This window comes from Carassius auratus, chromosome 20 (assembly GCF_003368295.1).
Source record: "Carassius auratus strain Wakin chromosome 20, ASM336829v1, whole genome shotgun sequence".
NCBI classification, from domain to species: Eukaryota; Metazoa; Chordata; class Actinopteri; order Cypriniformes; family Cyprinidae; genus Carassius; species Carassius auratus.
Window position 1 is genome coordinate 14578654 of NC_039262.1, and position 27737 is coordinate 14606390.

General features: G+C 38.0%; 2 protein-coding genes across 2 annotated transcripts in view; one reads left to right on the forward strand and one right to left on the reverse strand.

Moving 5' to 3' along the window:
- The window catches only part of LOC113037747 (E3 ubiquitin-protein ligase SH3RF1-like), a 56246-nt gene extending 43565 nt beyond the window's left edge, over positions 1 to 12681 (forward strand). Inside the window, exons 6-12 of the mRNA XM_026195094.1 lie at positions 1496 to 1606; positions 3659 to 3789; positions 4427 to 4597; positions 5400 to 5683; positions 6046 to 6365; positions 8655 to 9013; positions 10559 to 12681. Of these exons, the coding sequence (XP_026050879.1) occupies positions 1496 to 1606; positions 3659 to 3789; positions 4427 to 4597; positions 5400 to 5683; positions 6046 to 6365; positions 8655 to 9013; positions 10559 to 10727 (1545 nt within the window). The 3' untranslated portion in view covers positions 10728 to 12681. The remainder of the gene's footprint in view (positions 1 to 1495; positions 1607 to 3658; positions 3790 to 4426; positions 4598 to 5399; positions 5684 to 6045; positions 6366 to 8654; positions 9014 to 10558) is intronic.
- A 4755-nt stretch (positions 12682 to 17436) lies between these two features.
- Positions 17437 to 21036, reverse strand: LOC113037941 (uncharacterized). Its single transcript, XM_026195255.1, has 6 exons — positions 20988 to 21036; positions 19499 to 19810; positions 18997 to 19323; positions 18474 to 18548; positions 18227 to 18291; positions 17437 to 18136 (listed from the first exon to the last, which is right to left on the reverse strand). Exons 1-6 carry the CDS (start codon positions 21034 to 21036, stop codon positions 18023 to 18025), a joined length of 942 nt encoding a protein of 313 aa, XP_026051040.1. The 3' UTR covers positions 17437 to 18022.
- Positions 21037 to 27737: the final 6701 nt, after the last annotated feature.

A 27737-nucleotide genomic window follows, 5' to 3' on the forward strand; every position in this document is an offset into this window, starting at 1 on the left:
TGTCAGTTCTTACTGTTTGTAAATGTTTTCATTACCTGTAATGAGTCTAAGCTGTTGTTTGGGCTTATTGGCTTTGGGAAATTCAAGTCATGAAGTGAGAAGTACAGAACTAAGTCTGGACCTGAGGTGAAGAATGTTGAAAAAAGTCATGTCATTAATGACAAATGCCTCCCCAGGACAGTCATACAATATGCAGAAGAGTTGCATTTCCCTCGGGCACAGAGAGAAGGAGCGAACAGGAAATTGAATCGAACTTAAAAGTAAATTATGGATGCTATCATTTCTGTATAATTATGTCCATGTCTATTTTCTGATGAGGACTATTTTGAGCTTCTCTCTAGACACTTTTAAAAGTAAGGTGTGGATTTTTTTATTCTTTTTACTGGAATATCCGTCTGAAGACTCGTGCGTCTGATTTGCTGAAGCACAGGTGAAGTGTTTTCACTCAAAAAGAGCACATCACTCGCTCAGGACCTGATCCAGATATTGAATGTCACAACACAGAACATTTCTACAGCTCGTCCCTTTGAACCTCCAAATCTGTTTGATTCTGGCTTGTTTGTAGTGTCTCTCAGAGGCTTGGTTTATCCTGAAAGTGTGTTTATTTCTGTAGTTTTGCTATGAAGCCCTGTGATCCCAACATCTGTGGATTTAATATAACCACCCACACTCCTGATTGCCCTAGGTGGTCTGTCCATGTGCTATTAATGTTTTCTGACAAAGTAAAGCTCCAGTTTTTATTCCTGATTTATGACCTCTTGTTAGAAGACGAAAATAGCTAGTGACTCTGAAAGGATAGAGGAAGGATCGTTCCAGACAGGGAGAAATAAAAGTACATATCACACAGAGCCAGTGTGACTATACATGTGCTATACAAAGTTTATTGAGCACATGACTTGTTTAGCTGACAGTTGACTTCCTGTATGAGTCGGTCCTGTATTGAACCATTCTAAAGATCCAGTCTTTAAGCTTTTTTACTTATTGTTATAATAAGTAAAGAAATGCAATGTAGTCTTTTTCAGTAGAGCAGCTTTTAATTGTGTTATTACACTACCTTTCAAACATTTGGGGTTGGTTAAGATTTTTTTCTCTTTATCTTAATGGCTGTAGCACCCAATCATTAATTATTTTGCTCACTCATCCCAACTGACCAGAATAAAAGTCATTTTGACTTAGTTTACCAAAGTCAAGTTCTCATTGGTCATGATGTTTTAAGGCCGTCAATGTTGTTCTTTAGCTGGTTTGATTTAAGGCATGAACAACAAATATAGGCTGACATGTAGCTCTAAAGATGTCTCATTGCATTAAAGTTTGCCATATGTACTGTATGTGGCTATCTGCCCAAATGTATCTCGGTTGTATGGCTTTCTGTGTCATCCCTAAGTAGAATTTCTTTCTCATAATACGTCTCATAACTTGCTTCCACTTGCCAGGAGTGGAAACAGCTCAAGAAAGGTTAATTAACTTGTCATTTCTTGTTATTTGTCTTTTTTAGGTTCACATTTGCACAGCAGGACTCATTGTTACTCCTCCACCAAGCAGTCCCGTCACCACAGCGACAGTTTTCACATTTCCTCCAGAAACCAGCTATGCCTCTATTCCAGTGGTGAGTCTGACAAGGTCCTTAAATCGACTCTGTATATCAAAGTTCTATATATATATATATCTATATATCTATATATATATATATATATATATATATATATATATATATATATATATATATATATATATATATATATATATATATATATATATATATATATATATATATATATATATATATATATATAGAACTTTGATATACAGAGTGACTCTGTATATCAAAGTCTGTATATCAAAGACTCTGTATATCTCTGTATATCAGACAGGGTCATATATATAATGACCCTGTCTGTATAACAGCACTCACCGCTATTACCCCGCACTATGGCATTTGTCAACGAGGCACCAAATAAATGGCTGATATTGGCCATTTTGGACATTTCTGATTTGGGTGACCACTGAGTAAACAGAATCATTACGCTCCTTGTGTCAGGTTGAATAAGGTTTTAAAAAATTCAAGGTATGCTTACTTGTGGGATGATTTCTGTTTAAAGTGCACAGTATTGGAAATATTACAGTATAGTCTGCTCTCTAGTCCTATTTAGATTTAATTTAATTAAATTGATTTGTCACTCTACAGGTGGTTCCTGTATACTAGACATATTCAGAGGACAAATTTCAAATCCTTTTTTTTATTTTATTATTTATTTATTAAGTGTACAAGGAGTGTGCCAGGAGAAAAGAAAAGAACATATCTTTGTAGATATTGCAATAATTAATTTTGCCACACTAATCATGTAGTGATCAACTTATATTGTGGATGCCCTAGTCTTGACACTTTTAAGTTTTTTTTTTTTTTTTTTTTTAGTTTAATGCATTGTCTTAAAAGCGCAGTGTTTTGGTGCACATTTGGAGTCTGATAGTAATTATCCTAGTTTATTGTTGGAGGCGGTGGATTTTAACTAAATGACTGTATTTATGGCTGTAGCTGCAATGATTTAAAGGAAATGAATATAGAGGAGCAACTTCTTAAATCTTTTTTTTTTCTTTTTTTGCTGACAATGACACTGAATTCAGTACAGTAATTCAGTGGTCAGCTAGAAACTCTCTAAAGATGATGTTTTGTTTTTAAATGCCTCCCCTCTAAAGCACATCATAACTTTTGAACACAGTGTATCAAAACACAAACACTCACATAACCATAGCAGACTGTAAGCAGCTCTCCCTTTAACATTCTCATATAAATACACATTCATACACACCCCAGTGCTAATGCTAAACTGGGACAGTTTGCCATCTGATAGCCCTTCATCTCTCTCAGTGCAAACACACACACACACACACTATTTCAGGGAGTTGTGTGGGCCTCGGGCTGGACACTAATGGCTCTCTGAGATTGATGTGTGTGCAGTGCTGTGCGGGTACTGTTTCCTTTTGTTTCCAAAGCATTGTTTTTCTAATGGTGGCCTTAGTGTGCATCGGTTGACACTCTTATCTCGTAAAGGGAATTTAAAACCTCCAGAGAGAAGGATGTTGTTTTTTAGTTTTTCCTAATTGCAGTAAATCCACATTAAGCAGTAAACACAGGACATATGAAGTAATAAATCAAAAAAGACAAGAGCATTAGTAGAGAAAACACTGTAGGAGAACTTGAAACAAAAGAACAGACAAAAAGGTGACTTAAACCAACAAAACCAGCTTTACAGTGTGAGAGTTGTTTTCGTAGTGGTGCCACTGGGCTCATAAAGTCTGTTTGCAGATGTGTGCGTTGGTCCATATGGAACCGATTTATCCGTCTTCAGCCAGACATGTAGCCCAGGCTGGATATCCACCAATCACAACACCTGCCACAGCCACAGTACCCGCTTGTTAGCAACCAGCACACAAGCTGGAAAGTCACAGTCAGTGGGATTAGGGTTTTGGACATTGTCCAAACTTTGTTGGGATGTCTCTGACATCATTTCCTGCTACACATGAGATACATGTATGTAAAAGGACATCAAAATAAATATGAATATGGATCTCAAGATGGACTTTAATTGTATTGTTTCTTATAGATAAATCATTTTGTAGGAGACATGATATTAACAGAATGTATGTTTAATTATTTCAGGATGCTCTTCCTCCTCCTCCTCCTCCTCCCCCCCAGTCACAGTCCTCAGCTGTGGGCACTGCCACCTTGAATGCTGGTCAGAGGCCGGCGCCCGCCGCGGGTGACCAGAGTGGCCGTCAGAGACCCACAGTGTGAGTACAACATAAAATACACACACTTTAAATAAACAACTTTAGAGATAGATACTGTTAGAAAGAGTATGAGCCTGGCCTCTTTGTTATTAGCAAATGCCAGCTGAGCATGACTGAACACACAGGTGAGGGGTCAGAGGTCATGTCTAAAGGGAATAAGGGTAGTCTCTGGGGACTTAACCTAAGTCCCTGACCTCTCACCTTTCACCTTTTGTCTGCATATCAACTAAACACACCTGATTTGTGTTGGAGTCGCCCATAATGCTCTGGGTGAAGTATGTTTATGGCCGTTATTCATGACATTCCCATTTTCAAGGAGGTTTTTAAAGACTTTATGGTTTTTGTGTCCTTGGAAATTATTTTACAGCTGAGAGTAGATTTGTTATGATGTGTAATAGCCGTGTGGGAACAGCGCCATCCCCTGTTTGACTAGCAGTACTGCATCTTAGGCAAATTAAAACTCTAAATATTGATAAATTGATAAACAATAAAAAAATGCTACATTTATTTATAAGTACATAAAAAAAAAAAATTATACCATTTCAAATTAATTAAACTTTACAGAATGAAATGTGTCTCTTTTGTTTGTATATATTTTTTTAATGTTGGAAACTTTAAATGTTGGATTCTCTCTCAGGTACGTGGCGATGTTTCCCTACACACCTCGTAAGGAAGATGAGTTGGAATTGAGGAAGGGGGAGATGTTTCTGGTGCTGGAGCGCTGTCAGGACGGCTGGTTTAAAGGAACATCCATGCACACCGGCAAGATCGGAGTGTTTCCTGGTAACTACATGAGTCCTGTTAACAGGTATGATACACACTTACACATTTGTCCTCTGGATCTGGCAAACACACACCACACAGAAAGTCTTCACGCTAGTCTCGTTCACACATGGAATTGTTAAAAGATACACTTTGTTGACAACTCATCAATCATAATTTTGATTATCAAATTAAAAAAGAAAGTCATGTGAGATTAGTCAGTTTATTGTATTTATTTATTAATTTTTGCTAAATGGCATTTTGGCACAGATGATGTCAGTAAAGCTTGTCAGAAGGAGGGCAACAACATCACCTCCATTAAAAATGTGAAACATACACTCTTCTTGTCCGGGCTTCAGTTGGCAAATGCTGGGAATATTCTCCACAACAGAGTGAATAGCGTCCCTTGTCTCCATGTCCGCTGTTGTTTTTGATTTCCCTAGCCTAAACTACAGTCTTAAACTCTGCACTTATGCTTAGTTTAGCATCTACGTCATGGCTCTCAGCCCACTCTCTGTTCATTGATTGGCCGGCTGGTTTGGAGCCGGAGGAAAACTGGGAGATGTTTTGCTATCTCAGACTGAGTACAGAAGCGGACTGAAATTGAGCGGAAGTACGAACACATTGTCTAAAGGCATTCAAACCATTGTACAGATGTCTTCAGAATGTCTTTCTTACATCTGACCTGTGATTTAAAAGAGAATACAACTACATAAGAGCCTGTAAATGTACAGATGTTTCGGCTTATTTGCTGTAAAATGTGTTGCAATGTCAAAAGATTCAGGGTGAGCACTAGTGTCAGTTTAGACACTTGAGTATTGACCTCATATTTCTTCCTTTTTCTGCAGGACGGTTTCTGGCAGCAGTCAGTCAAAAGTTCCCCTGACCCTGTGTTCTCAGGCGGGACGTGGTGTCACCATCGTCAGCCCTGCTTCTGCTCCTCTTGGAGCCGCCCTGGGGATTGTCGACCCCAGCAAACCCCTCCCAGTCTGCCCAAATCCCACCCCGTCTTGCCCACTTCCTGCTGCTGTAGTGTCAGCTGCACATGTACCCTCTGGACAGCACCCCAAAGTGCTCATGCATGTGACGTCACAGATGACTGTTAACCAAGCACGCAGTGCGGTCAGGACAGGTAGAATTAACATGCACACACGCACCTAATAACAAACACCACTCAGAAATGTATTTCAGAAACAGGCCTGTGTGCTTATGATATAATTTCATTTTTAACTTCTGAATTAAAATTAGTTTGAGGAATAACACATTCCAAAAAGAAATAATTATTGAAAAGAAAGTTGTTTGGCATATTTTTATGATTTAGTTATCTTTTTTATTATTATTGCTTGGCAAACAATAATCATGAACTAAATTGATACTTTTCATGGATTTATTTATTTTTTCAAAATCATAAAACCAACATGATTGCAATATAGTATTTCTAATTTGTCATCACATAAATCATCTCTCTTTTATTCCATCTTTTTTCCTTACCAGCTGTGAGTCATAGTCAGGACCGGCCTACGGCAGCAGTGACACCCATCCAATCCCACAATCCTCTGTCCTACCTTCCTAGCACAGCTGTGGTTCTTCAGGCGTCACCTGTCCTCGGCTCCAGTCCAGGGTCCTCCTCAGCCAGAGTCGGTGTGGCTATGAGCTGTGCCGCCGCCTCCTTGACCCCTCCTAATGTTAGCGCTGCTTCTCTGGACAGTGATGCCATGAGACCTGTCTCTGTTGTAGCACTTCCTGCCAGCACAAAATCTCTCGGTTCAGCCTCGAATCACGGTGTTGCTTGTAGACTGGATAAAGACTGCAAGGTGAGACTTGTTGAACTAATCATTTTACAACATCTACAGCTTTTTAAGTGGTTTCTTTTTTGCATTTCCCTCCCATCAGTGTTATTTTAATGTGCTGCAGTAAGGAATTTGGCTATCAGAAACTCAGTTTCACCTCATTTACTGAGCTGGATGGTTAAGCCTGCTGATATAGAGCTGAAATCATCAGTTTTTATGATCAAGACTGTTCTGCGAACCCAGAGGACACAACCCTGAGTGTTGTTCACTTTACCTCAACGTTCTGGGACATTTCTTGGTACTCTTACATGTACAGTGTAGCTTTATTTGAAATAATGTTTTTCATTCTTTTTGTTTTGGATAGCTGGGATAATAGTACTAGAGTAATTATTGATATAATGAAAATGCTATAAAAAAATAAATAAAGTGGATTACAGTGATTAAAGCAACTCAGAGTCAATTAAATAATTACAAACGATATTAAATAAAATAATTAGTGCTGCCAAATGATTAAACGCATCCAAACTAAAAGTTTTTGTTTACATTATATATATGTGTGTGTACTGTGTATATTTATTATGAATATATAAATACACACACATGCATGTATATATTTAAGAAAAATATTTTAAGTTTATAAATTTCTAATTTTTTATATAGAATATCAATTAAAAATGGAAATATTTTTAGTATTTGTATACTGTATGTGTGTATTTATATATACATAATACATTTACACAGTACACACACATACTGTATTTTATGTAAACAAAAAGTTTTATTTATGATGCGATCATTCGACAGCACTAAATAATATGATCGTGTTATGGCTGTAGACCGGGTTCCTTTCCACAGTTTTATTTTTATTTATTAATTATTTTTTTTATTTTTATTTTTTTTATTTTTTGTCTTTCATTATTTATTATATGGATGTAACAGTTTAAGTCATGTGTGGCTCAGTAAATATTGCACTGGGATGATTGGCTACCATCACATGACATAACACAGGAGCTGCTTCAGACAAAAGGCATCTGTCGCCATCACTAAAGCCCCTTTCACACTGCACGTCGGACCCGCAATATTCCCGGAACATTGCCTGGTCGCCTTCTGTGTGAAAGCAACCACGTCCCGGAATTGATTACCAAATCGAACCCGGGTCGGGGACATAGTAACATTGCGGTAATCGATCCGGAACGAGCGCTGTGTGAACAAAAGCCAGATCTAATTCGGTATCGAAGTGATGACGCGCGTTATCGCGCGACTTTTTTACCGGCTGTTTTGAAGGAATATCAACATTCGCGACGAAAACATATGTGCAAACTGTAATGAAGCAGAGATCAGTTAGTTCCTCACTTTCCGCGCTGACGCAGAGATCGTTTGCTTGCTTCAGTTTAAAGTATAACGTGCCAAGCGTTGTCGACTCGTACATTACACGTCACGCGCTGATGTCACGTGTCGTTACGGGATCTTCAAGGGTTGTGTGTGAAAGCACGCACATATACCGGGTCATCACTGGCAGTGTGAAAGTGCCAAATCTAGCGACCAGGGAACAATTACAGGAACACTTTACCCCTGTATTTGCCGGAATGGCAGTGTGAAAGGGGCTTAACAAACATTAAAATTAAAATTCATTAAAAATCTTTTTTTTTTTCTGTGTGCAAATAATTTATTAATTGTAAAATGTTTGTACATATATTTTAAATATTCTAATACTAATTTTAATATTAATAATTTATTTATTTTATTTTAATATTAATTCAACTGTCATTTTAAAATGAATCACATTCCTTTTTACACAATGACAGGCCACACGTGATACTCTGCAGCCAGAATAACACTGTGTGAATGATGGATAGATTTTATTTCATAAACTAGATTGATTAATTGGTAGATAGATCTATTATCTGATATTCAGTTTCTCAAATATGTGCAACTTAATGTTTTAATTTTCAATATAACGATCATGTCAGTTTCCATTTTCATTTTGTTTTTTAATTTCATTTAGTTCTCCAGAAGTGATGGTTTGTTCTCTTTGACATATGAGATTTAAGTTTTATTTACAAACTGTTTTTGCAATATTTAAAAATGGTTTGAATGTTAAATCTGCTGCTTAAGGTTGGAATACACTACACAAACAGACTTCAGTTTTGTTTTGTTTTTTTAAGCTTCAGACTTTGAATCGTCCAAACATGTTTGGACCTGATTTTAGTATTTATATTGATTTTATTTGTCACACATCCTCCATGAACCTCACACATTTCTGTTCATGCACTCAACCTTTTCATGTAAACAGAATCAAATGTGTCATTTCAGAGAGAAAAGAAAGGCCTGTTGAAATTGCTGTCTAACAAAAAGAAGCTCCGCCCATCTCCCCCATCCTCCCCTACACTGGAGGCGGAGCAGTCTATTGCCATGGAAATGCCCCAGGGGGCAGTCGGACCTGAGATGGCTCCATCAAGCTCCGCAGTGGTGGCAGCAGGACACAACGGCCGTACTGGGGTCTGTTTGATTGATTCTGAGCTCTCTGTGTCCTCGTCTTCATCAAACACAGACACAGCGTCACACAGAGCAAGCTCCCAAGACAACACTGCCCCAATAGCCCCGCCTCCACGACAGCCATGCTCCTCCCTCCTCTCAATGCAGCATGACGGCCGGCCAATCGTGTGTGAAAGGTAGAGGAAAACCTCAATAAAAACTTGTTAAATAAAACACTAGAATGACAACTATAATGACTCTAGGGCTGGGTGAAAAACAGTATTATATATCAAGATTGCAATAAAAAATATTTTGATAACGATGATAAGTTTTGGACAGTTTTACTTAATATAGATTAATCTAACAGCTGATCACACAGATGAAATACTAAATCACTAGTAAGTTCTTTGTGTGAATGAATGGTGTTATGTACTAACTCAGTAAGTTAGTCATATGTAAAAACTCAAACATAAGACATGAAGATATATATATCAATATATGAGGACAGTCCACAGAAACTTCATCTCCAGAGCTGCTCTGAGAGTCACTTCACCAGCATTTCACAAATTAATTTGAGAGAAACTAGCATCAAATACACAATGAAACTCAAAGAACTTTACGACAAAGTTAGTTTAACTCAGAAAAAATTATAGCAGAAATAAATTACTTTTTTATATTAAAATGTGCTTCTCAAAATAATATTATTTTTTTATGAAATGACTTTTTTTATTTGTGTTTAATTGATACAGTTCTTAGTTGCAGCATCTCATTAGATCAGATGAGTCAAAAATCGTTGCTTGAGCTCTTTAAAGCAGAATGGATTCAGATTGACTGTCAATGTGTTTGTCGTTCATCAGCTGGTAAAAAAAAAATTCTGAAAGTGATTTGAATGATATCGTTCCTCTGTGCCATTATTGTTATAGTTGTAGTGTGGAATCTGCTATTCTGTCAAATTTCTGAAAATCTGTAAAGCTTTTTTTCAAACGTCGTCGTCTTTTGTGTGAAAAGGCCTTGAAGGGTTACTCCACCCCAAAATGTACATTTTGTCATTAATCACTTACCCCCATGTCGTTACAAAACTCATAAAAGCTTTGTTCGTCTTTCCTAACACAATTTAAGATATTTTGGATGAGAACCGGGAGACTTGTGACTGTCCCACAGACTGCCAAGTAAATATTAGTGTCAAGGCCCAGAAAAGTATGAAAGACATTGTCAGAATAGTCCGTCTGCCATCAGTGGTTCAACCGTAATGTTATGAAGTGATGAGAATACTTTTTGTACGCAAAGAAAATAAAAATAATTACTTTATTCTACAATTCATCTCCTCATCACTATAGTGCAATTTTGGAGAACATTCACATCTTATCAATATAACGATCATGTCAGTTTCCATTTTGGTTTGTTTTTTCATTTCATTTAGTTCTTCAGAAGTGATGGTTTGTTCTCTTTGACATATGAGAATGTCATATATGAGAAGTTTTTTTTACATACTGTTTTTGCAATATTTCAAAATGGTTTGAATGTTAAATCTGCTGCTTAAGGTTGGAATACACATCTTAAATTGTGTTGCAAAGATGAACAAAGCTTTTACGGGTTTGGAACGACATGGGGGTAAGTGATTAATGGTAATATTTATTTTAGGGTGGAGTAACCCTTTAACAGCCAGAAATCAACATTCACACAACATACTTGAGAAGAACCATGACTTGACTTATAAACGTAACATTTTACCATTCCTCCAGGTACCGTGTGATGGTATCCTACCCTCCCCAAAGCGAAGCAGAGCTGGAGCTCAAGGAGGGAGACATTGTGTTTGTGCACAGAAAACGAGAGGACGGCTGGTTTAAAGGAACACTTCAGAGAAATGGCCGAACTGGGCTGTTTCCTGGCAGCTTTGTTGACAGTATCTAACACAAATAGTGTTTAAGAACATAACATTTAGATATCAAATTCTCCATCACTGAAAATACAGCACTGAACTACAGCTTTAATAGTTCAGATTGATGAACAGCAGTGATCGGTAGGACTGGGCTGCTTAGGACTGTTGGAGCAAACTGTGAGGTTCATGCATGGATTCGACCACAGTCTGATGAAAATCTCAAAACCAACTCGACTGGTCCTAGTCTTTCAGCAGTAGATCAAATAATTCTCCTGAAGCACATGAATTCAACACAGTTTTAGCCGTTCTGACTAGGCACCCTATTTCTAGCACAGTAGATGAAGTCGTGATAGGATTCGTAATTTATGCATCTGTAACATTTCAAAGATTATTAATGTGTGCCTTGTACTGTCTCACTTTTACTGTATATAAGCAAAGTGAAGCTTATCTGAGTCATGACAAGAACAATATTCATTTTCTTCAACATTTAACTTATTTGTGTTTCGTAGGAATGCAGTTTTTTAGAAATGGTTTGTTATGTGAGCCGATTGGTCAGCGCCTGAAGAGCCTGAATAATGTCACTGGTCATTTCAGATGAAGAGTCTAATGCACTCCGAAACATTGGTTTTGACCATCTATGTCTACTTAAGCTTGCATATAATCTGCTCTTTGAGTCATAGGATGTGGAGTGAGGACACTGCAGGCCTTTCTCACGATCGGATTGCTGTAACTTTACTGAGTGAGGGAATGAAGGATAGCATATTGTTATTTTTAAAAGAAAAAGATGACACTCAGACATTTTAATCAAAATATTACTAATATTCCTTTGCAGTAACATAGTTTTTTTTGGTAGTAGAAAAGCCACTGAGCAGAACAGAACAATCACTCATAGTAAAAGCTCAGACAGTGATAGTGCCATTATTCTTTTGTGCACGTGTTTGTTCCCTCTCTGGTTTAGTTTACTTCAGGCCCATACGTGGACACAAAGCTGACCCATCTTTACTGATTATTATGCAGTGGACAGTAGTCTTTACCTACCATAACATTACAAACTGCTTGAAAAATGTCCTTTAAAAACAGTTTCTAACCCCAAATTCACAAACCATTGGTTTTTGCTTCTCTTTAAGTCCAGTTTATGATGTTGTCTGCTGTACTTTAGTATTTTATGGGATATTTCATGTTTTGTATACTTGAAAATTGTGTCTTTTATGCTTCATACAGTAGATGAAATGTTTTTATTATTTTGAAAGCACAAAGTGGTCTTTGCCTGTTTTTTTTTTTCTTTTTGTTTGAAGAATTTTTTCCTCCTTTTTTGTCTTGATCGCTTTACAACTTCATTTGTTGTATTGATGAAATTTACCAAACTGCCTGTTAAAAGGTTTTATTTGAATCTTTATTATTTGTTTTTGATCATTGGTTTGCATCTCCAGTTATAAACCACCGGATGTCTAGTCGTGGCATACTGAGTCGACACTAGATTAAACACAAGGATCATTTCACTGCTTGAATCAAGCAAGTTCAGAGTTGATTTCAGTCATTCATCTCAGTCAAGATTTCAGTAAATGGTGTATTATTCACACAGCAGAACAAAAGCTGATCACTTAACTTTTCATTTAATTTCATTAAAGTGTGTGTTAGATGGAAGGGGTATAAAATAAAATAATAACTTTTGTAAAACATGTTTTGGAATACTGTTGTGAGTTGAGTATATTGGTGTGTTATGATTGTTATAAGCTGCATAGGATACAAAGAAACCGCAGTATAAGCACTTCAGATTGAGAAGCTCTCCACTATCGTTGTTGTTCATTTGTGTGATTTTCCACAAGGAATCGCAGCTGCCCTCACGCACAGACATGAACTTGCATGCTTTAACATTACACGTGGATATATTTTCATTGGTCAAACATTTGCTCACATAATAAAGACACACCATCTGTCTAATTCCTCATCATTTGGTCAGTCTGTCACTCTTTAATATAAAGTATCTGAAACAGTTCATAATGAATTGAGCACTCATTTGTATTCTTTATTGAAGAACAGAAGCAGAAAAGTTTACAAGATTGCTCTTTCTGTTATGTTTTAAGAATTGTAAAGTTTAAAAAAAAAAAATTTTGATACAATAAAGAAAAGAAAAAGAACATCCTACATTTTTTTAAAGGTTTAGTCTTTAAGTCTTCTATTTGTCAATGCAGTTCATGATTTAGCAGAAGTTGCAAAATATGTATTTTTTTTATAGATATAAGTATTGTGACATACAGTAAAAAGTAAAAAAAAAAAAAAAAAAAATGTAGGACAGTACTTGGTTCCCTCCATCAGTTGTTGATTGGGTGGAGGTGTGACTGTCTGGAAGAGTGCAGTTACCATTTACATTCAGGTAAACTTGGAGTTTCTAGCTCTCAAGTGGGCGATCTGTGAAAAATTCAGCGATTACTTGTACTATGCCCCAACATTTACAGTGTACACAGACAATACTCCATTGATTTATGTCTTGAGTACCACCAGATTAAATGCTGTGGGTCATCGCTGGGTCGGTGAATTGTTCAATTTCCATTTCGATATAAAGTACAGACGCAGATACACTTTCGCGATATCCAGTAGACATTACAGACCACCTGAGTGATTACACAGAGACTGTACCATCTGAGGTTGTGTCAGCGCTGTGACAAGGGAGCAAAGCTGTCGTTTTCACTGACTCTTAATTCAGCAAGTGATGAGGAAGAGGAAATAGCTCAGGAGGATATCAGAGCGTCACAACAGGATGACATAAGTATAAAGGAAATGATCAAGCTTAAGGAAAGCAGCTGGATCCCAAATAGCAAAGAAAAAAATGTCAGGACCAAAGGAACCAGACGTTTGGTTCAGGAGTGGAACAAGCTATTAGTGGAGGAAGGAATTATATACCGAGACTCGTAATCGTAAACAGCTAGTCCTACCTGAAGAACTGAAGCCATTGGTCTTGAAGAACCTCCATAACAACATGGGTCACATTGGTGCCCATTTGCTAACCCATTTAGCATGGGATAGATATTACTGGCCTTTCATGCAGAAGGAAATTGATGATTATGTGATCATATGTCCAACTGTATCAAACAGAAGCGTCCGAATGTTCCTGAGAGAGCACCCATGGGTTCGATTACCACCAGTTCACCCTTCAAATTGGTCTCCATTGATTATCTGCACTGGGGTATCTGCATATGCATAGGGCCCCGGATCTTGTGCAGCGCCCCTGGACTCCACCATGATCAAGGACATGAGTTTGAAAATAATTTGTTCCGGACTCTGCAACAACTGGCAGGTATTTCTCATTCAAGGACTACCCCTTACCACCAACAGGGTAACCCAGTTCAAAGGCTAAACCGTACCTTGTTGCAAATGATGAAAAATTGCAACACCTTCCACACCTGGTTCATGTATAATTGTACCAGACACGAAGCCACTGGATACTCACCGTTCTTTTTACTGAGGTGCCCCAGGTTGCCAATTGACCTAATGTTTAACCTAAAACCATAAAAGGAGAACCAAAGCCACATGACGTTTGCTGAGAAGTGGGCATCCAGAATGCAAGAAGCTTACAAGATTGCATCCAAAAACAGGCAAAAGTCATCGGTGAAAGGAAAGAAGTACTATGACAGGAAGGTGAAAGGAGTACCTCCACAGCCAGGTTCACCGGGTTTTAGTAAAGAACCTTTCTGAGAGAGTAGGTGCAGGCAAACTTCATCCTTACTGGGAGGAGGAAGTGCACAAAGTAGTGGAGAGGATCAAAGAGGGGCCTGTGTACAAGATCCAACCTGAAACTGGTAAAAAGACAATTTTAGTATTACACAGAAACCTTTTACTACCAGTAAATGATTTACCTAATGAAGTTCAGACTGTAAAGAAAAGACAACTGAATAAGAGGAAAGTCACAGAGCTAAGTGTGGATCAGGAAGAGGAAAGCTCTGAGGAAGAACAATGGTACTATCCTTACTTGTTAGTGAGTGCAGGAAATCATGACCATGTTAAACTACTACAAAGGTCCCAGACTGAAAAGAGATCTCAGTTAAGACCGATTGTGAGAGAGTTTTACCCTTTGGCAACACCATTGTAGGAACTAGTGACCAGACAGGACGATCAAGCAGAAGGCGAGGAGCAGGTTCTCAAAGAAGAGGATATTGTCGAGTACGGCCCAGAAGAGCTGCCTCCGTCAAGTCAAGAATTAACTGTAAGGCAAAATTAACAATGTGAGAGTGTTGATGAAGAGGACCAAGAGACTTTGCGAAGGTTGAACAGACAAGCAAAGCCAAAAGGAATACTGAGTTATGACATATGAGGTCAACCGACTTACAAAGTTATTAAATACAGTCCAGCCTTATTCCGAAAAGTCCAATGACTTCCCAGGTATTTAATGCAGTTCCTTAGTGGCAACCAATACCTATCTGGACTTGTTAGATGAATAACTGAGAGGAAATAGACTGACCTAGCGTTGATGTCAGGAGTCATATAAACAAATAGGGGAGAGTGTGACAGATTGAAAATTTTACAGTGAAAGATAAAGGTATTGAGTAATAATAGGTACCCCAAAATTTGAATTTTTTCTCTCTTTCTTCAGTTCAAGTATTTAAAAGTCTTCAAAAGTTATTGCAATGTTACATAAAATTAAGTGTATTCTGAAAGAGGCCTGTAGGTGCCATAAAAGTGATGAGGAATGACGTTCGGGTCAAAGGGCAAAGTCATTAAAAGAAAATGCCAGAACGCTGCAGACACTAATGTGTGTTTTATCATCATTTTATACAGTTACTATATCTCATCCTACTTTATTGAGACCGGTAACAGAGGCAGATCTAAATAAGGATTAAAGGACTAGTTCACTTCTAGAATTAACATTTCTTGATAATTTACTCACCCTTATGTCAGTCAATATGTTTTGTGTCTTTCTTTCTTCGGTCGAAATGTTTTTTTTTTGTTGTTTTTTTTTGTTGAGGAAAACATGCAGAATTTTTCAATGGGTTGAAGGTTCAAATTGTTTCATAAAAGCTTCAAAGGACTCTACATGATCCCAGCCGAGAAATAAGTGTCTTATCTAGTGAAATGATCAGTTATTTTGTAAAAAATAAAAATGTATGTACTTTTTAACCACAAATGTTCATCTTGCACTTGCTCTGCAATGCACGTATGTGACATCACATTACATAATCACGTTGGAAGGGTCACGTGTGGTTAGATCTTCGTCTGTGTACTTTGGTTCAAAATGGTACAGTAGGGTTTTCTCATGTTCTCCAATTAAAAAATATCCTGTTTCATTGTTTCACCTTTTGTAGAGGGTTTTTGACTTATACTTTACACATCTGCTTTGTAAACAGTGGGTCAGTACTTCTGCCTACATCATGTGTGACATTTCCAACATTTTTTTTTTTAGAAAATAAGCAACCATTACGCTAAATATGTTAAATAATATCTCAGCTGGGAGAGACCTTTGAAGCAGCACTGAAACTGCAAATTGAATTGCATTTTTTCATGAAATTTTTATTCTGGATGTGAACTAATCCTTGAAAGGGGTGCTTGATTGAGATTTCACTTTTTAAACGTTTGTATGTAATTTTGCTGTTTGATCATAAATAATATCTGCAAAGTTGCGATGCTGAAAATCTTTTAAAATTATGGCAATTTAATGCCTACAAAAATGGCTCGTGGGGACTGCAACAAGTTACTTCCCAGGTTTGTGATGTCACAAAATCCTGATAAACCCCGCCCTCTAGGATAATGCTACAAAGGGGATGTGGCCATGTTGCAGCTGCAGTGCATATGCAGTCCATGTGAGTTATGTATGTGGTGCAGAAGCAGTACGGACTTATTATGCTTTCACATAGGACATGTTTGCAGTCTGCTACTAATCCGAGACAGCTTCTACAAACACAACATTTATCCATTATTTTGATTTCAAATCCAAACGTTGCTGAAAATGCTTTTTCAGCATTGTGATCCTTTTTTTATCATAGTGCAGTAACAGTCTTTCATAGACATTCGTTTAAACTCAATAAATATAAACAATGTATATATTCATGCATTTGACTTCTAGGTTTGTATAAGTTGCTCAATCAATTAGCAATACATTTAAACAGCACATAGCCTACTTTTCTCGTAAGACTATCACAAACATTTAAAATGAAAACACCACTGACAGAAACAGTCGACTCTACTGCCTTTTCTTTTGCATTTAAATCTTTATTACAAGCAATCCCGCGTTTCTTAAAGAACTTAGTTTTTTTACCGCAATAAAAGTATGAGAGAACAACAAACAAAAATCATGCCGTTAAAAGCTGTGCTTGCACAATCCGCTTCACTAATATTATCTGGGTCTCAATCACGCTTAAATTATTTTACAGTACAACTGGAGCTAGTGATGGAGTACTCGAGTCCGACTCAAGACTCCTTTCTCTGGACTTGTGACTCGACTTGGACTCGCAAACTGATGACTCATACTCGGACTCGAGGATATATAAAATAAGAGCATTCATCACGTTGTTTTTGACTAAAAATGTTATAAAAAATGTATCGTGCCCAAGACCGGCCGGGATCTATTCTTTTCCCTCACAGACACTGCTACCGCTTGCTCTCTTTGCTTGACAACACACTCGCTGACGTCACTCACTTTACTTTCACTTTACTTTTTTCCAAAGCACTCGGGCACTTGCGGGAAAGGATGAAGCTGATTGGTTAGTTCTTGTCACATGACCCGCGGTGCGCTTGCAGCATTCTGAAAAGTTGAGATGTGACTGGAGCACATGCGCTGAGCACTGGTGGTTTAGCCAATCACAACACACTGGGCCAGCTGACCAATCTGAGCCATTGTTTATTTCTGAGGGAGCGGCTTCATAAAAGCAGGGAATCTTCAGCATGTTTATAGGATAAGGGACAGAGCTGTGTAGAATAAAGGAAAATTATGTGAAAAAATAATGCATTTTTTTAAAAACTAAGTATTAATACGTTAGACTGCTCCCCATAAACACAATCAAGCCTATAAGAAAAAAAAAGGTCAACGACTCCTTTAAATATTAGGAGTACAAAAAAAGGGAAAAAACATCAAACCACCAAACCCAACACAATATGGTTTCTCACTTTGTGTGATAACTTGAACGTGCATGCACATAGTGTCAGTGCTTACATCTGAAAATAGAAACAGGCAACACAACTCCCTCAGTTGTTTAGTCCTGCTTTGTAATCATCTTGATATGCTTTGAAGTCACATAAAAAGTCCTCCTAACAATGAATAGGTTTTCTTTTCAAATTAAGATTACAGAAAACTCAAAAGTGAACAGTGGTTTCAGTCCCTCTGCAGTACTCAGTTCTTTTAGCACTTAACGTGGACAGAAGCGTACTCTGTGAGCTCTGAAGGGTCACTGTGTGTGTGAGCTGCTCTGGATGCTGTTTTAACATGGACTACAGAAGAATACATCACGTCGTCCTGGAGAAAGAGAGGAAAAGATGGGGTGATTGCCCACACAGCATTGCATCAATATATTATAATCAACAGTAAAGGTAGGTTTGTTTTCACCTGATTGTCTTGTTCTCTCTTTAGCTCTTCACCATCACTGGTCTCCTTTTTATTATTTCTGCCTCCTGCAACTTTAGAAATACCAATCTAATCACTAAATATGTTTTTAACACTTTTTTTTTTGGTTTTGTACCTATTATTCAATGTATTTCGAGAGTACAGCCACATTAGCTGGTCATTTACAAGTAATTTATTAATATTTTTGTAGTTATTGTTATCAGAAATGTAATTGTGTGTGTTAAATTACCTCTGCATCTCCATAATATAAATACCAGTAATGCCAGTAGAAGCACTGAGAAAAACACTCCCAGAATGAAAACATCTGTGGAGAAACAGAAATGGCTTAATAAATGCTTATTTTTTTTATCAAATGTTGTACAAAATACATAAAACTCCAAATATTAGCTCATAAAAAAACTCCATGCATGTATTTAAAAAAAAATTAATAAAAAAATGCTTGACAATGAGAGAATACATTAAAACCATAAAAATTAATAAAAAAAATGCCTGTGACTTACATTGAGATATATGTTGTTGAGTTGGATTAAGTTGTGAAGCTGTAGAGTCTTGTGTTTGGTGTGAAGCTTGATTTGTCGTTAAAGTGATTGTGTTGACATGAGGTTTTTCTGTTCTGTTCTGTTCTGTTCAAGCCAATAATAATACAAAACATCAAGTCTGCAAGTTGACATCATTCTTCTAAATATTTAGATTCTTTGTGAAACTAAATAAATAGTAATGTTTATCTGACAGCAGAAATAGAAGAAACCTACCTTCAGGTTGTAGTACAGTAAGTCTGAAGCCGACTACTTTCTGAGGCGACACTAAACACTGATATTCCCCTCGGTCCTCTGTCCTCAGTGCTGATATGTGTAGAGAAAGATCTCCTGGAGTGTTTGGATTTAACAGTTTGACTCTGTTCTTGTAATTCTCCCTCTGTTCATTTGGGTAGATTACTTTATAATTATTTTCAATTACATAATTCCATTGCATCTGTTCAGGTTTAGCCAATAGTTCAGTGCAGAAACAGGGCAGAACCACAGACTCTCCTGAGTATACAGTCAATTCAAATACCTTTCCATGCTCAACCAAATCACACCCTGAAAACATATTTGTAAAACATTATTTAATTTGACATTTCCTATAATGATTCCATGTAACTTTTAATATAGTTGCAGCCAGAAAAGTCCTGGATTATAGTAAGCGAAAAAGAAACTCAGTTGTCAATGGGTGTGAAATTAAAAAATCTGTCACATGCTCCAAATTCACACTTACCTTTAACATTTAAATCAACATATGTAATAATACTATTTGGTTTAGTCAGACATTTATAGTAGGCCTGGTCATTCATTCTGAGGTCAGAAATGAGGAGAGACAGATTTGTTGGAGAATGTTCATTAAACAGCACACGTCTGCCGTTGTATTTCTCATCTTGAAATACTTGAATCCAGTGATTTCCCCACTGAAACTCCCAGGTGAATGTTGTGACTGTAGACTGAGGGTCAGCACAGGAGCAGGGCAGCACAACTGAACCACCCGTGTATCCTGTTATTATTATTGTCTGCTGCACATCTGAAACAATACAGCCTGAAAACAGAAGAGTTTATTCAGAGCATTCAAATGAGCTTTACAGAAACGTGTAATAAACGTACACTGAACAAAAAAAAACCATGTAAGATGTACTTAATTTTTCTTTTGCGTGTTTTTGCACACATTTTTTAAGTAAAAGTTAATTATGGAAATTTTCAAGTATAAAATCTACTTAACTAAGTAATGTAAACTTAGCAAAGGAAATAAGTAAATGTAATGTGACAAATTAGAGTTCGAAGTGTAATTTCTGCTTATTTCTTTTGTTTATTTTGCAATACTCAAGTAAATTTCACACAGTCAATGTGGGCAAACTTTACTCAAACTATAAAGCGCTAAAACAAATCATGATATTAATGCATGTGATTCATACAAACATATGAGTAGTAAGCAAGTAGACAACTTATGAGCATTTTTACGATAATATGTTCAACCAAAACAATTATTACCCAAATAAACACAGACACCTCAATACTTTTTACACAATACACAATGACGGTAACAAACAGTGGATATTCTTTGAGTATGAACAGACCATTTTGAGAAGAAAAAGAAATCCTGATGTCACAAAACTAAACCTAACAACAAAATTGTCTATAAAACAGTGAAAAAATGTAACCTTCTTAATTATTCATGCCCCAGTGTGTGATGGGAACAACAGGATCATAACTTTGATATTTAGGCTACTTAAAGAATCTTTGTAAAGATAAACAATTCAAAGTAAAATATACTTATAAGTTCAAACTTTAATTTTTACAGGCTTAAATTGAGAACAAATATAGAATTTACTCCTTTTTAAAATTCTTGCCTGAACTAAATTATATAATGTAGAATTTACATTTGTTTTTCTATAGTATTTACTTCACCACAAAATAATTTTTATGTTTAATAGAATGCAACATTTTTATTGTCTGTATGGTCGACTTTACAAAGAGAACGCTATCTTCCTGATTTCATGAGATTTCTAATGTCATTGTCATTTCCCTCAGAAATTCAAAGAGAGTTTTTGATGAAATGTTTTGAAATTTAAAAATTAAATCAAAGCTCCAAGGGCGTGAACAAACAGTTCTGTCTCAGAAAAAAAAAACATACAAACCATAATTTCAATTCAATGCTTCATTTAAAGAATGTTTTTATTTTTACATTTTTAAATCTCAATAAAAAAATCTGAACTCACCTGTACTGAAATGAATCATAAAGATGAAAAGATATAAGTGGACCCTCATGACTGGTTTTCATTCACTAGTGACCCGCTTCTATCTTATGTGGCAGTGGACACGGTCCACAGTCTTAATAGTTCGGTTCCAGTTAGCTCTTACTTTCAGAAAGTCTAACTTCCTGTTTGATTTCTTTGCATGATGTGTCTCTGTATGATTTTCTGTTTAAGCATCATTTGTAGTTTACTCACTGACAATATTGTTTTGTAGGACAGTTTTTCCTGTCCTTCCTTTTTCTGTTTTAACACTTAACATCACCCCACTTAAAACCCCAAAAAGCGGTAAACACATTATTGTCAGCCTCGAGATGTTGTGTCATTATAGATCAGCTGCATCTGTGTGCTTTTTGTGATTGATAATTTGCGGCCTGCCAAATCAGTTACAAATATATACATCAAATATATACATATATATTCATTTTGAAGGTAAGAATCAACAACTGGAGAAATTACAGAGATTAACAGCCAATAAACTGTAGTTATACTGTAGCTAGTTAAACTTTATAATTATATATATTATATTAATGTGTAAAAAAGCATAAAAGAGGCTATACACAAGAAAACAGAAGAGCATATTCAGTAGCTCTTGTGAATCCACTATCATTGCTAAATTTTATTTGCGCAGAGTTGTTTCCACATAAAACCACAGTCACCCTCACACACAGAAATACACACAGATGCTTCCTTAGCATTCATAAATCTATTTATATTAGTCACGCACATGCCTACACAATAAACCAGCCCTATACAACTCCTTTTATTAGTTAATTAATTTTGTATGTCTGTTACTCATTCTCATTAAACAAAATAATCGGAAGTAATTCTTGCACAGTCATTGTATTCCTTTTATATTGCACATTGGAAAAGCTTACTCTGATTTATCCATGTCACGCACTTGCTCACATAATAAAGACACACCATCTGTCTAATTCCTCATTATTATTTGGTCAGTCTGACACTCTTTAATATATACAGTAGCATCTGAAACAGTTCATAATGAATTATTGAGCACTCATTTTACTCTTTATTTAAGGACAAAGCAGAAAAGTTTACAAGATTGCATTTTCTTTTATGTTTTAAGAATTGTAATATTTACTCAGAGTCATGATTTAGCAGAAGTTGCGACCGATCTTTTTTATATAGATATAAGTATTGTGACATACAGTACATCCAAAGTGAAATGGATTACCCAAAAAAAGAAAAAAGAAATTGTACGACAGGACTTGGTTCCCTCCATTAGTTGTTGATTGGGTGGAGGCAGATCTAAATAAGGATTAATAAAGGTCTCCTGATAATTATCTCCTGAGAATTAACTCACCGGTATGTCATCCAGTATGTTTGTGTCTTTCTTTCTTCGGTCCAAAATAATTGTTTTTAATTTTAGAAAAACATGCAGGATTTTTCTCTATGTAGTGGACTTCAATGGCGGCCAATGGGTTGAAGGTCCAAATTGTTTCATTGCAGCTTCAAAAGGGCTCTACATGAATAAGTATCTTATCTAGTGAAACGATCAGTCATTTAAAAAAAAAAAAAGCATATTCTTTTTAACCACAAATGTTTATTTTGCAATAGCTCTGCAATGCGCCTAAGTGGCACATTACATAATCACGTTGCAAAGGTCACGTGTGGTTAGTTCTTCATCTGTGTACTTCGGTTCAAAAAGGTACGGTAGGGTGAAAAACTCCATCTAATTTTCTACTTCAACTTAAATATGGTCCTGCATTATTGTTTTACATTTTTTGTAAAGGGCATTTGACTTTCTATGCACATTTGCTTCATAAACATGTGTCAGTACTTTTGCCTACATCACCTTCAAAGCTGCAATGAAACTGCAACCCATTGGCCGACACTGAAGTCCACTTTATAGAGAAAAATCCTGTAATGTTTTCCTGAGAAACTAATAATTTTTTTTTGACTGAAGAAAGAAAGACATGATCATCTTGGATGACATGTGGTAAATTATGGAAGTAAAATAATGACATATGTCTTTGAAATAATACAGCATGCTGAATAGCACTAACTGAAAAAATAATGCATACGTTAACAGTACTTGTATTTCCAGGGCTTGCATTTTTAGGTCCTTCAATTTAACATAGTTTTTCATAAGCATAAACCAATAAAATATTTAAAAACGTGTAAAACAAAATAATTTTTTTTAAATAACAAAGCACAGTCATGGATCGAAAAATAATAAGCGTGAATCAGAAATGTAAGCACATTTAAAATTATATTGCACAAAACTGAAACATGAATTCAAAATTTTCCAAATCACAGAAAAAAATCTGGTTTCCTGTTCACATGTTATTTTTTTTTTATTTTTTTTTTGTGCTTGTGGTCTTTTCCCCTTTGCTCTTGTTTCCATGTTCTGCACTTGTGTTTCTAAATGTTGCAGTTAGTGTTTCATGTAAATCAGGGCGGGCTTCAGTGTCACCATTGGCCCACAAGTAGATTGACAGCTGCTCCTCTAGCCAATCAGTCCAAGGGGGAGTTGACATCACTCTAATGCGACTAGTGGCTGCTGTGGCAGGTGTGTGAAGTAGAGGGTGACACCAGGGGGGCAGGGTTTCATATTTTACAGAAGCACCCCTGGGCGCCGCCATTGGCCAGCGGACCCCCACCTACTGTTAGCATTCCATTGACTCCCATTCAATTTTGACAGCAAATAACTTTACATTTGAGGCGTTTAAAGACTCCATTTGTCCATTAATTATTACTAAAGAAACACAAAAATGTATAAAAGGCCCCATTACCTGTTATGTTACGTTGTGTCCCTGTAGAAGCAGTTTTTTTTAATAGGATAACAATTAGAGAAACTACCGTACGGACAGGAGGAGAAGCTCACAGGCAATCTTTTACTGTCTATGAGGCTATCAGGGGGATGTGGAGGCATACAGTCAAGCGAGAAGCCCACACAGAGTGCATTTAAAGCAATGGGACAAAATTATTCAACAACGTCTGCAAGATTTGGTGGGGGATTCAGATTTCTCTTCTAACAATTGTTAGAAAGGTTGCTCACATGACATCTACATCATTGAGCTCAGTTTGAGTCTGTGCAGTACGCTCGACCCCCAGGAAGTGCGTGCTTCTAATTGACTTAACTTGTCTCCATTGAATACAATGGGGTCGCTGTGTCCATTTCTTTTACTGTCTATAGGGGTGGAGTGGATTTTCAAATCTCTCCCGTCCCACTCCTGCAAAAAAAAAAAAAAAAAAAAAAAAGAATTCCTGTCCCGTCCTTTCCCATTCCCACTAGAAAAACTTAGGGAAAATCCCATTTCAATCAAGAATGACTCCTGTTTCAGCAAGTAGTGTTAATGTATGCATTATTTTTTCAGTTAGTGCTCTTCAACATGCTTTTTTTGATTCAAAGACATGTCATTATTTTACTTCCATAGTAAATGAATTATGTGAACTAAGGCGTGGTTGATTGTGATTTCACTTATTACATTTTAGTTAGTGTGTAATGTTTCTGTTTGAGCATAAACAATATCTGTGTAATAAAAGTTACGAAGCTTAAAGTTCATTGCAAACAGAGATATCATCTTTTAAAATTATGGAAATTTAGTGCCTACAAAACCTGTAACACGTTTGATAAACCCCGCCCTCCAGGAACAGGCCACAAAGGGGGCAGGGCCATGTTGCACTGCTTAAGAGAAGAGGAAGAGTTGTTGCCAACTTGCCATGCAATCAAAACTAAGGGTGCATGAAAAAAAACTATTCATATATGAATCACGATTCTGTCTTCCAACTAACCTAATAGATTAACAAGTTTTAAAATCAATTTTCTAAAGCTGCGGTTCTCAATTCTATTCCTTGCGTTCCATGATCTGCATCTCTCTCTCTCTCTCTCTCGTGCGCATGCGTAGAGTGGGTGTGAGCGTGGAGCGTGGATGTGGAGAGTTTGATTGTGGTGTGAGGTAGGAGTGTTTGAAAACTTATTTTTCTACCTTTACCTATCTTCTTTAACTGTGTCAGTGTAAATTGTGTTTTGTGATAAAGATAGTCAAAGGAGGTGATTGTTTAAGGGAGGGTTTTCCGCTCCCAGTCGGTGTACTGGGAGCATGGCTGCTCCAGGTGCAGGGAGTTTGGAGTTTTTAACGAGGCGCCATGGAGTGAAAATTGATACTACCGCTAATTTAGAAGAGTGTGTTTTAGCGGTGGCTGCTTTAGCTGGACATGAGAATGTTCTGTCAGCTTCACGGATGAACAATGCTATTGTCTTTTTTCTTAAAACCATAACCTGGCAAATTTGGTAGTAGAGAGCGGTGTTGAGATTGGTGGCATTTTTACATCAGTGCTTCCCCTTTCTACTCCTTCAAAGAAGGTCACGCTATCAAGTGCCGCCGTTTATCAAAAATGATACTTTGGCTGGAATGCTCGCCTGGTATGGAAAACGTCTCCGGTTACTATCGTAACCTCGGTTCCCTGAGAGGCGGGAACGAGACATTACGTCAGCTAAGACGTATATGGGAACTCTTCCCTTCTCCACTTTCACTGAAATCTTATTGGCTAACGCCAGCTGGGGACAGCTGGCCAATTGACGCGAAGCATGCAAATACTGGCGGGTAAGCGTGCAGTATAAAATGCATGGGCGCGAAAATTACGTCAGAATCACGACTGAACGCTAGCACAGCTGATCAAACAGCGACCACGGCGGCTAACGTAATGTCTCGTTCCCGCCTCTCAGGGAACCGAGGTTACGATAGTAACCGGAGACGTTCCCTCTCGAGGCGGTAACTCAACATTACGTCAGCTAAGACGTATATGGGAACTGTATAAAATCCCGCCGTGAGAGCAGTGAAGATAAGCCCTGAACGGAGTCAATCACCCTCACACAAGCAGTACAGTTCTAGCCAATGGCCGTGTCGCTAAGAGTGCTTGCATCTGATAGGCGGAACTAGGCCAATGAGACATCTGCTCCGACCCTAACAAAATATGCATAACTTCAAGCAATATATCGAAATCTGCACTAACCAGGGCAGACACAAAGCAATAAGCACTCAAGCATGAGAGTTAAACAGAGTCGACGGCGTTTGCGGTGACTGCTGCATAAACCATTTAAACCATAACACAGAGTTAGCAGCCATGGTAACTACTGTATAGCTGGTTATAACAGCTTTAATGAATAAAACTTAACTCACCGAAAAACATGTGACGCTACAGAGGGTACATCCAGCTTGTAAAACCTGGCGATTGTGTTCTGGGAAGACCAGCCAGCAGCAAAACATAAATACTGGACAGACATACCTCTAGACCAGGCCCATCAGGAAGCATTTATAATGTCCTCGCAGAATGAGCTCTGATGTTGAGGGGGTAATCCTTCCCCTGGCATTTGATAGCGTCCACGATCCGGTGAGAAAGTCTCTGTTTAGAAACAGCACGTCCCTTATTACATCCACCAAGCACACGAACAGCTGGTCCGACTGACGAAAGGCGGCCAAGCGATTCATATACATCCGTAAAACCCTAACAGGGTCCCAGCGCTCTGAGTATCAGCGCCGCGCGAGGCTGACGGCTCAACAGATAAGGCGGGCAGGGAAACAAAACGGTGTATTGAGTGACTTCGAAACGAAACCCGGTCTCGGCCGGAGAGTGACATTACAGTCGCCAGGCCCGAAACCAATGCAATATCGTTCACCAAACACTCACGAAATTCTCCAAGGCACTTCGCTGAGGCGAGAGCAAGAGGCAAGGCAGTCTTCAGGGAAGCTCCTTAACCGCAATCGAAGCTAATGGCTCGAACGGTAATAAGAGATAGAGCCCTCAAAACTAGAGCGAAATCCCACGGCGGCACGGAGGGCGGCCATGAAGTACACAATCTACTTGCTCCCCTGAGAAAACTGAATACCAGAGCGTGCTTACCGATCGTTTACCCGTAACCGGGGAACGAAAGCGGCAATAGCGGTCACATACACCTTCAGCGTGGATGGTTTCAAACTCCCGCTATCCAACTGTGCTGTAGAAAGCGCAAAACATCCGACACGGAACAGGTCCCCGGGTCAATATAAATGTTCTCGCACCATTTTGTGAAAACTCACCACTTCTGCGCGTAGCAGCGAATGTTTGATGATGCTCGCGTCTCAGTAAGTGTGTTTAGCACTCGTCAGTGCAGAGTGTCCCGCTCATTAGGGTCCCCGCAGCGGCCACACATGAAGGTTCCACAGCTCGGGGCTGGGGTGCTATATTGTGCCATTCGCCTGAGACAGCAGGTCCTGCTTGAGGGGGATTCGCCATGGGGGAGCCATCAGTAACTCTCTCAGGTCCGCGAACCAGGGCTGATTCGGCCAGTTCGGGGCCACGAGTATAACTGATGCTTTCTCCTCCCTGATTTTGCACAACACAGGCAGAATCTTCACAGGAGGGAATGTGTAAGCCTGGCTTCCGGCCAGCGCGATGTCAGAGCATCTCCCAGCAGGGGGGAGTGAGATAGCAAACGTGTTCTCGCTCGTGGCAAACAATCCACTTCCTCCCTCCCAAATCATTAGATCTGATCTTGGGTGAAGCCAACATCTCCTTAAGGAATCCCGTTCCTCAAAAGCATGCTCACTCCACGGTTCAAAGTACCGGGGATGTGCGACGCTCCTATGGAGATTAAGTGTCGGTCCGCCCACAACAGGAAACTCGCTGCCTGTTTGAATAGAGCTCTGGAGCGCACGCCGCCCTGGCGATTTATGTACGAGACCACAGACGTGTTGTCGGTTTGAATCAGTA